This window comes from Corvus moneduloides, chromosome 16 (assembly GCF_009650955.1).
Source record: "Corvus moneduloides isolate bCorMon1 chromosome 16, bCorMon1.pri, whole genome shotgun sequence".
NCBI lineage: Eukaryota > Metazoa > Chordata > Aves > Passeriformes > Corvidae > Corvus > Corvus moneduloides.
In genome coordinates this window covers 11,000,824-11,013,040 of record NC_045491.1, presented here as the reverse complement: position 1 = coordinate 11,013,040, position 12,217 = coordinate 11,000,824, and the positions used below count along the sequence as shown (strand labels likewise).

Here is a 12,217-nt window from a genome sequence, read left to right as displayed (position 1 = left end):
CATGGTGAGACAATTGCTTTTCAGGAAAGAGTATCTGGGAACAAAAGTTGCAAAGAAACAAGTATTAGAAGCAGGTATTATGAGATTGGCTCTTAAGCTTTTCTACTGTTTCCCTTAAGCAAAAACAGGCTAAGCCTGATTTTTAAATTAATCTTACAAGCAGCACATTTACCTATTTACAGTAAGTTATGAAATACTGCCATGCAGTTTACACGATAAAAAAATAGAAACAACCTTACCTGCAACTTGATATTTCCGACTGGTAACTGCACTGCAGTAGCAGCATTCGGTCCCTGGATAGACAGTGGGAGGAGCAGCTGGGCAGTTCCTTGGGTAGTTAATAAAGCTTGAGGCTGGGCAACAACTGCAGTTTGTGGCTGCCTCTGTGGACTAACATAAAACTGAGAAATGGCATTCTGAGGTTCAGCTTTGGCCACGGGTATCTCCTGCTTGATAACAACTGCCTTTTTGGCAACTGGATTCTGGCCACTGGTGTACACTGACTGTCCTAAGGAATGGCTGGCTACAGGTACAGGTTGACTTGTACTTGAGCAGTCAGCAGGAGCAGTTTCATCTTTGACAGCAGCACTGAATTGCTTCTGTTCCAAAGCAGCTGAGTTACCAAAAGTCTGAGACTGTTGCTGTTGTCCCCTTTTTTCAACCTCAAGCTGCATTTTCAATACTTCCACAAGTTTTTGCTCTTGTTCCAGTTTTCTTTTGAGCTCTTCAATCTGCTTTTCTTTTTCTTGAAGCTTGCGGTCCTTTTCTGCTACATCAAACTCCATGGTTGAGATGCTTCCACTGCTGCGATTCTGATTATCCTCGTTTGTGTTTGCTCTCAGTGGTGAAGTACTTAGGAACTGGGACGGTGACATCATGGTCATTTCTGGGAAAGTATCTGCCATACTCGTATCATCTGTGCTTAGACTTGACTGTTCAGAAGGAGAGGGAGATATAGGCAAAGGAGAGCTAATGTTTTCAGTATTTACTGCTTTGCTGCCAGGTCCAGTAGATGTTTTTTCTGGAGGGAAGCTGGATATTGTATTAACCACTGGTTTATTGAGTGTTGCAACAGGAAATGCCACAGTCACTTCCCCAGTGCTACCTGTGGCCCCACTAGAAGTGGTCACTGTCACAGAGGTACTTGTAGCGACCCCATTGTTGTTAAGATCTTGATATGTTTTCAGACGCTCAATAAGATCTGTTTTTGTTCCAGACACTGGTAATCCCCTCAGTTTCAACTCCATTTTAAGTTCTGCTACCTGAAATAAAATAAAATACTATAATAAAAAAGGAAAATTTAAAACTTACTGATATACATTCTTATTACATCTTAATAATAAAAATTATTTGCATTAGCATATTTGCTAGTTATTACACCTCTGGGTTCTGATAGCATGATGATCCATTAACATATTTCCATGACCTCCTACTTACTTCAGTGCTTAAGTGGCCAAAACCTTAGTAGTTTTCAGTTGTACAGTGAATAGTAGCAAACTGATGATGTTTGATCATAAATATTCAACATGGAAAAATGCACCTACAGCTCCAGTTCTGAGCTAAAATCCTCTGAAGCAAACCAGCCGACAATGGCAGCAGTGAAGATAAAAGCAGTGAACAGCAGCACCCTGAACCCCTTTGTTACACCATCAGGACAGACAGATCTGTTTCTGAGAAACTTTATCAGGTCAGTTGATGATTCAATAGACTCATCAAACAAAAAAGCCTCTCTTGCTAATTAGCAACCAAACAGTTACTCTATGTGCCATCTGGGTTTCTTTTACATAGACAGTAAAAGCAGTCAAAATTACTTTCTAACAGAAAAATGTTCTCAGTTTTTTCCAATAAGCTTACAAAGTAAAGAGCAAATGTGTTGAGTGTAAATTAATTCTCTGCTTCAAAATATCAGTTAAAGAAAAACAGTCACGAAGAATGGCTTATGTTTATCATAAACATGCACCACAGCTAACTGCACAGTTTGGGCTCTATGCATGTTAGATCTACCTCTAATAGAACAAAAGGTAGTGACCTCAGTAGCATTTCAGTACTCAGCCAGTCTAGAATTTAAGTTGGAGGTCTTTGTGATTTGGAAATGATGAAAAGTCACAGCAATACATTTTACATCTCTAAAAACCACAGCAATTTTATGTTAAATAACTCCCTAGCCAATACCAGACTTTCCCCCAGTCTGGTACCCTCTACACTTGAGAGCGTGTTCTAATTTTTCTGGTTTTTAACAATTCATTTCTGAACTCTTAATCAGAACTGATTTAGCTGATTCAGTGGTAAAACCACCACCACCAGGTCTGCAAGGAAGGCTGATGTTAGTGTTGCCACATCAGCAGGAATACCAATAAATTGTGCAGAAATAGGTACGTGAATCGCTTTAATCACTGCAAAGCACAATTTCAGGTAATAACTTAAATATCTTTAGAAGGTTTTAGTTAAAAATTTAAAGATTGAAAAACTTATTTCAAATGCTGTTGTTTGAATTGCATTTTATAGACTTATTTCATATTAAAAAGATTCGCTTTAACTTAGACATTGCTGTCTTGAGAATCTGATCTTCCAAAATGTCTTCTTTTTATCCCTTCAAGTTTAAAAAAATCCTCCCTCCCACCCCTCACAAACCTTGGTAAAGGCAGAGAGAAAGGAATGAATTGCCCACTAGATGTCCCTACCCTGCTGCTCAGGTTTGGCACATTCCTGCAGCTACTGAATCCTAAACCCCCACAAGCTCCTTCAGATTTGTAATTAGGTCCCTCAGTCTTTATTCCTGCTAATGTATTGCAGAAGGAAGAAGATCCTATGCAATGCCCTCATAGTGCAACCTGAACAGTCTACACAGTTAATTATAACTTCAGGAAACTTCTACAAAATTTGGTGCTCATTTTCAGATTATGTGTTGAACTCTGGTAAGATCTTTTCTGTTCTCTTTTTACAGTCTTAAACTTTCTGTTTCTATTTACGCCAGCGACCTCTCTGATTATGTTTTTATTAGGGCATCTTTTACTTTATATTACTTAACTAAACCTCTTCACTGATACACTGAAATTGTGATGAGGAAATTACTGCTCCAGTGTTTAAATCTACTGAGCTGAAATTTCACATGAAGTGAACCTCACAGTTTACCAAGGTGTCATAGTGAGGGACCTATAAAATGTGTCTGAAATTCTTCCTCTTCTAATTCTTTGAGAAAGAAATGTTATTTCTGGAACATATGCATATGAGGAGTCAAATATTTCAGTCCAGAGGAGTTGTGTATGAAAACTTTGACAATCTTATTCTAACCAATTAGGAGGAAAGTACAGTTTTCATTGGTATAAATTACCAGGCATATTCTTGACAGTAACAGTCCACATGCTATGAATTACAGTAGTGCACAGGAATGGACAAATCCCTGTTATGTTTTACCTTCAAGTCATCCAAGCTTGAAGGTAGAGGTCCTGGTTTCCTGCTAGGAACATTACTGTTCTGTCTTGGTGAGCTGGCAGCTGATGTTGGTGTACTGTTGTTCAAAGTATTCAGTGGTGAATTCCCATTGTTGCTCTGTTTGTCATTCAGTGGCCTTCACGTAATAGGAAAAAGGGACAAGAATGTCAATGCTAAATGTAGTACGTTTTCAATCAAGAGGCTGTGATTCTGGATCTCGTGTCTGTGAAGCTAATGAATAAATTTAACTTTTTTAACAAGTAACAAATACATGCTTAACCTAACACGGTACCATTAAGTATTTTCAGTAAAACAAAACAGACAAGAAAAAGAGAGCAGTATGTTGCTATTTTGGTTTGGTTTTGCAGTTAAGCATACCAACTTAACGCTTCATAGTTTTGATTCTTGTCAAGGTATCTCTGAAGAACATTATGGACTGCAAACTCAGTTTATAAAAATTAATCATCAGCCAGGGTAATTAGTTAGTTTTTTGTCTGGCATCAATAACCACCCCCCATCACTGAACTCTGTGTATCAACCCTTCCATAGATGTCTAATGTTCACACATAGTACACACTGACATAAACCAGCTCACTTTGAAGATGATGCATTTTTATTAGCTGCACTCAAGAATCTCATGCAAGGATTTCGAAGTAATCATAAAAGATTCAAAATGCCACCATTTCCACTAGGTACATAAGTCAGCTCTTTTATTTCTTTCAGCTGATTTATGAAGAAATGTTTCTGAAATGTCAGTAAATGGAACATAAGAAGCGTGGGCAAGCAGGCAGAAACATCGCCAGTCCAAATGTTAGGACACATGATAATTATAAATACAACCACAGATGGTAGCTTTAACTTTTCTAGCCTCACTTGCTGAAGAAAAAGAACTCAGTGAAAACTAATTTAAACAGCTGAAAGTCAATTTGAATTTAGGGTTGTGTGACTGTGGCATGTTACACGTTAAGCACTTCTAGGAAAAGATTGGTCTTAGATGATGAGACCAAAACTCTGCAGATAGTCAGCTTCTTGTTTTGTTATGGGGTGCTGGTAACTCCTGAAACATTTGTTTTTCTGACTGCTTCTACCTATAAACCAGTGAGTGTACTTCTCACTGTTAAAAGTGCTAAAGATCAGTACTAATGAGGAACTCATATAAACATCAGAGATGAGGCTATAAACAACAGACAGATCTTAACAAATTTAAAATTACTATTTTGTCTTTATTTGTAAACTGCAAAAATGTGGTTTGGGAATCTGATGTAAAAAAAATAAACCCACAAGAATAGTGTATGTCTTTGTAAAAGACATGGTCTGTAAGCTTCTCTTCTGCTCTGCCTACCCATGTCATATTTGAGTGAAAATGGTGTCAAAACTTTCTTGATTTTGCACAAATGCTTTTGAGTTTCAAATATGCATTTGGTCAGAAAAAACGCATCTGACCCATTAGATGTTCTGTTTCCATGTCACATAAAAATAACTAGGACGACTTCAAGGCTTATCAGACTTCAGAACTATTTTAACAAGATTAACAATCTCATCACCTTGTTAAATAAGGCAAATAATACCCACAGTGATGCACAATGCCATTTAAAGTTTTCTTGGGTTCCAACTGTCTCTTTAATGTTTGCAAACCACGTTTACTTCTAAAGCCCCAAGCCTGTAACTGATGTATATGTCTTTTCTTTAAAGGACACAAATAATGCTTCACATACTTCAGTGGTGCAGGTAGAATTGTCTGGTAGTTGTAGTGTTGTTGCTGTTGGCTCAGGATCTGCAGCTGCAAAAACAGTTGCTGCTGTTGTAGCAGACGAGCATAGTTGGAGTCCATCTGTGGCTCATTTTTCTCACCTTTCTGATCAGGTGGAATATATTGATGATACTTCAATTTTTTCACCCTTGGCTTAGGTTCTTTACATTTCTTGCTCCGATGCTTATCATTTGGGTTCTTTGGGTGGCTTTGCTGTTTATGGATGGAAAAGATTGAAACAAAACCACAACAGATGTCATTTAAAGCAGTTATGCATGGCACAGAGATGCAGCCTACCAGAGTACTTTTACTGTAGAGAGCTGCTGAAAACAATTGTCCCTGAAAACATCCCCAAATGAACCATCCTTGGAAGGGTAACATACTGCAGCTGGCTTATCCCCTGCAAAAGTAGAGGTCATCAAATCACAGTTTGTGAAGGGTTTTTTAAAGACGGCACAGCTAAGGGATTCTACTAGTCATGACCTGTCATTGCAAAGAGGCATTCTTCTTAAACAGGTAAGTTCAAAGCCACTTAGCAGTCTGTGGAAGTAAAAGCCAGTGTCCTAAATTCCATCTGTAAACATTCGAGGTACTTAGAGGTCTAGACTAAAAGCATGGACAGACACTCCTATAAATTAGAGGCAGCAGTATCTTCATTAGCAATACCTGCTCAAGTAGTAAAACTCTTCCTTTACAAGCTCTTTGAAATTATTTTGAGTGAAAAATTGAAGGCAGTTACCTATCATACAGCAGGTATCAAAACAGAAATGCTGTGTTGATCCATGCACATTTCCTACACAGATAGCCTCTTTTAGGGCATATCTGAATTTGTCTTTAAGGTCCTGCATAAAGTAAGCTGGTAGAAGTCCAGTGATTTCAAAGGATATAGCCAAATTTGTATTAGAAATTGACTGCCAGTGGTCATCCTTGTACACATGAGTTAATTTCATGTAGTTAAGTAGAAGTCTGCATACATATATTCATTAACACAGCAGACAGGGAAGTTACTGAAATGAAACATTACAGACATCTAACACAAATCCCTCTTTAACTGTATTTGAAAGGGTTTTCAGTGCTGCTGACTAGGTCAGTGCAGAGCACGTTCTTCAGATATTCAACAACAAGGACACAGTAACTTCTCCCTCACAATGCATTCTGCTTATACATTAAATCAACTAAGAAAATAGTTGTGGAAAAGGAGCAGTGCTGTTCACCACTTTGGTTACAGGTAGGCTATGAATGCAGTGACTCCTTCTATTCAATTATCCTCCATACAAAACTAGATTAGAAGATAGATAGAAAAAGAAAGTAGAAACTCTGTATTGCAAAAATCTATTGTCCTTACTTCTTAAATCCTCCACAGCAAGGTAATGCACAATTCTGCCTGACAACTTTTGTCAACTGTACTGTAAGGACCTCTTGGAATAATGAGCTGGTCCCTACAAGTGATACTGGCTGACCTTAGCACACAAAAGCTTTGAGTCACCAGCCCAATATGCTCCTTTGAACAGTAGCAGAAGTTGTTCTTAGCTACAGGCACTGTAAGGTTACTTGGGTAGTTTTGCATTACACACAGCACTGGAAAAGGACATAGATGAAGAATGTTGTCCTCAGGGGCCACAGTTCCAGGTACCCACCTTCACTAACGTTGGCCCAGGCTTTGCTGCAGATACAGTGGTTGTGGTCAGGGTGGTTGCAGCAGTGGAACGTGTCACGTGCTGTTCGATTGTAGAGGGAGTTTTGAGGAATTCAGGAACTGGAGAGGTTAAAGGTGGATACTAGTATTAAAAAAATATAAGGAAAAAGAGAAACATTAAAAACATTGACCGCCTGAGTATCTGGAAAAAATGTGAAAAAGTTAAGACAATTTACTCTCATGTCAAATTCACACAGTATTTTTCAGAGGAATGGTGAAAACAGAACTCCTGTACATGTGTATGAGTATTCTAATAAGGGCACATGTTGGCACACTTCAAATACAGCAAATAAAATAAAATGGTTTCTTACCTTGACTTCTTAGTTAGCTAAGAAAACACTGCTTTATTACTCTAAAATTGAGGCCTTCAGTATTTTTTGTCTGTGGAGTCAGAATTTTGTGTTCACAAGGAGAATCTTACCATCCAAACAAGTACTGTCAGAAAAGCATTGCTTTCATAAAGGTCAAACATCAACACAGGCAAACAAACTTCTTGTTTCAGAATGATCACGCAGCAGGACAGCAGGTATATTTTGAAGACACCCTTCCTATGGTATTTTTACAGAATCCCACCTCTGACTGTGCCAGGAGGTGCATTTCTTCTGTATCTGATGTCAGCAGAAGTGTAAACCCAAACTTCACTCAGCTTGTCATACCAATTTTTATTGTACTGAAATTGGTTTGTGATTTTAAGTCTTAAAGAAACCTTTTGATTTCCTTCTGTGGTGAATATCCCTCTGATGGAATACAGGCTCTACATAAACAGATCTCAGTCCTTGTGTTCCTAGATACACAAAGAAATTTTTACTCTTTTCTCACAAACATATTTTTCATTCTCTGATTATCCTTACCTGTTACAGGTAACTGTGTTAACAGTTTTCATTCGTCTTTCTTGGATATAGGTAACTGAAAATGTACAAGATATTCCATGTAGGGTCTCACTGGATCCTTACGGTGGCATTAGCACTTCTACTGGCATCATCTCTTCTGACAAACTTGCAATTTTACAGAGGATGTCCACAGTAGCTCCCTGACTCCACTGCTGAACGCTGTACCTCAGCTCTCTTCATCCCCAGTTTTCTCTTGAGACAAAGAGTCCCCAGGTTTCCACGTTTCTTTGTCATGGGAAGGAGGGGCATTGTGTATTTTTCTTTCCAAGAACTATTCATTCTATTGGAATTGCATTTCTCTCCTAAAAGCCAAATCAACCAGTTCTTTTTGCATAATGACAATCCAACTGTGTGCTAACTATGCCTTCCTGCTTTTGTTAGGTGAGCCATTCTTACTCAAGGTTGTTAATGGTAACATGAAGCCAGAATGTCCCAAATCAACTCCCACAGAGCACTGGTACCAGCTTCCTTTCAGCCCAGGACTTCCCTCCTTCTGTCTCATTTCTGGTAATCTCCATCCTCATTTTGCTAGTGTTTAATATCATCCAGTAAAAAATCCAGCCAGATGACATCAGTTGCACTTCCATTGTTTAAGAAAGCAATTAGATCACCTAGTACAATGTTCCTTTTATAAAAGCCCCTTCTTTATATTCCTATCAGTAAACATCCTTTTACTTCCAAATTAATTCCAAGACTTGGATTCTAATTAAGTCCGACAGGTACTTCTTTCTGTTTCATTTCTTCCCGTACCTTTCCCTTATTCTTCCATGAGATAACTTAAATCAGTTTGCTAAAAACACTTGGTACACATTTTGCAACTCTATGTCCTACTCCTTTTGTATTTCTGGGATAGCAGTTCCCAAGCTGCCAGTCTGCATGCACGAGCTCTCTGACTTTTGCTTACAGTTAATTTGTAATAAATTTCCATTTTATCATTGTGTTTCATTTAGACATTTTGCTGTGTTCCCAACCATCAGCTGCCAAGAGGCAACTATAGCTGCCTTCCCATAACCCAGCAAAACTGAATAGTGGGTTTGACCCTTCTGCCCTGAAGCCACACAGAGGAACAGCTCCTGCTGAGTGCTTTAGTAAATGGCAGGATTTACCCGGCCCTCCCTACTCACTGAAACATTGTACACATGCCTGTCCTGGGCTCCTGTCAGTTGATGGTGGCAGGCTGAAGATACAAATGTCTCTATTTTTATACCCAAGTTTCAGAGTGTTTGCTCTGGAAAGCATCTGATATCTGCACAGTGTTACTTGCTGGACTTTCACAAGAATTGGGAGGGGACATAGAGGGACTCAGCCTTTGAAAAAAGGTTCTGGATGCTGTATTCCAACATATTGCACCCCTGTTGCTATCCAGTTTAAAAGGCTTATTCTAGTTACGCCAGTAAAATTTTAAAAAGCACTTAGTTTGTCTTTGAATCAAAGTGTCAAGTACCATATTACCATAAGACACAGAAGAATTAAAATGACCTCATGATTTTCACTGTTTCTTAATTTCTTTTTATCATGAAGTCCCAACTAAACACCATTTTAAATGTTTGCTACTTCACTTATTCATTACATAATCTTTTACTATTCTGATCCTTCTTGAACCCAAACAATTTGACTTCAAACATACTATTTAGTAACCCTTTATAGGCCAGGAAAACAAATTCATGATCATAGCACAGCAAACCTCTTCAAAATGGGAAAGTTAGTAAATTTTTTAAAAAGCGCAAACAAAACCAAGACAACAAAAAAAGCACCACCAAACCCCCAAATTACTCTTTAATTCACATTGTGTGAAAATCATGGTGTTAAACATTTTCCTATTAACAGAGAGTAAATTACTTTTTCCTTACAATAGACTTTTTCCTTACAATAGTCTTTTTCCTAACCTACACGCAAAGCTTTTTACAGACTTCCCAATTCTACCTGCAAGTGTTAGATGAGGCAATGAGCCATGTACATCATTTACTTTACATATTTTTAAATTCAAAAAACTGGATTTAACAGGTCTTGACTTCTTAACTTGATTACTTCATAAACTAGTAATTATTTAATATGAACAGATCCCTATTTCCAAATAATATGACTTCTGCACCTTTTCTGCTAGATTCCAACAAGAATCTAGCAGGTCAACAAGCTACAGTGAATATATTAAGAAAACAGTTATTCTGTGCCATCAAGCAAAATTCTTCAGCTGTTTTGAAGATAACTGTTTAATATCTTCTGAATTGTGAATACCCCAATTTGATCTGTTTAGAGTATGACTAAAACGCCTAATCCTTACCAGATGCAAATACACTGGGTTAAAGCAAGCTTTAGGTCATCAGTCAACAAGACCTGAAGGTTCTCAAAATTATGTTACATCCTCTGAAGTCTGGAAATGTGCGGAGGAGGAAGCCTTGAAAAGAACTCTGGCTGCACTCTGCTTTATTCAAAACATTCTTTGTATTTTTTTGTAGTAATAAAATTTAAAATTTATCAGAGGAAATTAAAAGAATAAAGGAGCCATTCCCAGACACGTCTCCTGTAGAGACCTGCTGTGCTGTTATTCTTTAATTCAAAAGGAACAATAAGGTAAGCATCTGTTTTATTCTGCAGAAGAGCAACTTCTCATTTTAAATGTGGGCACAGAAGTGGCTGTAATATGATATGAAATCCATAAGCAAAGGCTCGAAGTTCTTTCTATCTGAAGTGCTTTTTCAATCAAGTTCAAGTGCCTTACTTTTTGTTTCTGCAATCACAGATCTCTCTTATGCTTCCTACTTGGAAGGCTTTTGGCATGTATTGCTTTGAGCATTTTTATTTAACTCTCCATTAGGAACCTAATTTCTTACTCAGGAATCTAATTTCATGTGGTTTGTTTTCAATTTATTCAACACAAATTATGTTCTCTCAACGTGAAACCCAATTCACATCATAATCTGTGTGTTAGGGAACAATGAAATAAAATGGATGTGCCGTACTTTGTGTCCAGCATTGTTTCTGAATATGATCTTTGCAATGGTGTTTCTATCTACTGTGGTAATATGAAACCCAAGGAGAGTAATTCCAGATCCTGAACCACTCAGTTGTCAAGTGTCCACGGTCATCAAGACAATATAGTCTTTGGAGCATTAACAAGAGCTATCTCTTTTTTACTTATTTAACAGTTCAATTTTACATTACTTTCTGCAGTAAGGAGCAAATCCACAGCTCTCTAAATCCTCACACATTTAAATGCTCTGTTATAAAGGTAACATTTTATCTGCCATGACACAGTTACTTTACTTTCTTTGTAAGTACCTTGAGAAAATACTAAAAGCCTCATAGAAAAATCAACATAAATGTTATTTTGATTTCTTAAATAGTAAATTCCTTAGGCAGTATTTTAAAACTATAGTAAAGAATATTTAAATTATGTGGGAAACCTTTTTTTTTAATGGACTCTTCTGAAGATAATGGAACTGATGTCAACTGTTGTTGTTTCAGCTAAGTGTAATTCTAAATGAGTTCAAGACCTTGCCCAGAAGGAAGACAGACATTAAGTAATCAATAACAGCTGGAGTAAACCATTGCCATGACCTTTTAAACAACTTCTGGGAAAGCTGCAGATCTTCTATGGGTCATAATGAATTTCAGGGAATTTATGGCTTCACTGCAGCCTATGGGAATTTCATCACTGCCACCAGCTAAGCCAGGGTTCTACAGTATGCACTCCCAACTAGAAAAGAGAATCCCAGATATCCCTTCGTAGCAGCAGATATATTCATTCCATGTGAAACACGCCCCATTTCTACAGTGCCAGACCAAAAAACATACTGTGAAGATTTTAACATTTAAAAACTGTACCTGTGTTGATGTAGCAGCATTTGGGGTTATAGGTGAGGGTGAGTCACTTGTTTTTGGCTCACCAGGGGAAGCTGCTGAACCCTGGGATTCTTGGCTGGCTGGTTGATCTGGTGATAAAGCATCACTGCTGTCTTCATCAAATGAGAAATCATCCAAAGCTTGAGGGTAATTCTCTTGTCCAACTGCTAAAATGTTTACATAGAAAGAAACAATGTTTTTTTTAATTGCACAAATTTAATTTAGACATTCATGGCAGAATTAGCTAATTGCTGGAAAATGACCAGTTTTCAGCAGTCTAAACATATGGTACCTAATTTATTGTGTTTGTAATGTAAGCGCCATATTAAATCACATTCAAGGAATCAGTAAAACCAAGTGTGGAGCAGAAGTAGTTTTAGTAAGAGATTAAAAGGTACATTCAACAGATGTGGAGTGTACACAGACACCTATGGCAGGCTGAGAAATGGCCACAGATGTTTGATTACTTTGTAATAATTTTTATTAAAAAACAAGCACTTTCAAAATTTCATATAAAAATAGGATTACTTTATTTAAATGATAACGGAGTTTAGGTCTCAGAAGCTGTAAGAGTTAAGTAGTAATAAACTTAGCATATGTTATCTT

The 12,217-nt window shown here is 37.6% G+C and overlaps 1 protein-coding gene across 4 annotated transcripts in view; it reads right to left on the bottom strand.

Moving 5' to 3' along the window:
- Positions 1–12,217, bottom strand: part of MRTFB (myocardin related transcription factor B) — a 71,990-nt gene that overhangs the window by 12,824 nt on the left and 46,949 nt on the right. For all 4 annotated transcript variants that reach the window (XM_032126330.1, XM_032126333.1, XM_032126331.1 and 1 more), the window contains 5 exons: positions 11,594–11,778; positions 6,820–6,960; positions 5,148–5,395; positions 3,415–3,568; positions 240–1,262 (listed from right to left, as the gene is read on the bottom strand). In XM_032126330.1, the coding sequence (XP_031982221.1) occupies positions 240–1,262; positions 3,415–3,568; positions 5,148–5,395; positions 6,820–6,960; positions 11,594–11,778 (1,751 nt within the window). The remainder of the gene's footprint in view (positions 1–239; positions 1,263–3,414; positions 3,569–5,147; positions 5,396–6,819; positions 6,961–11,593; positions 11,779–12,217) is intronic.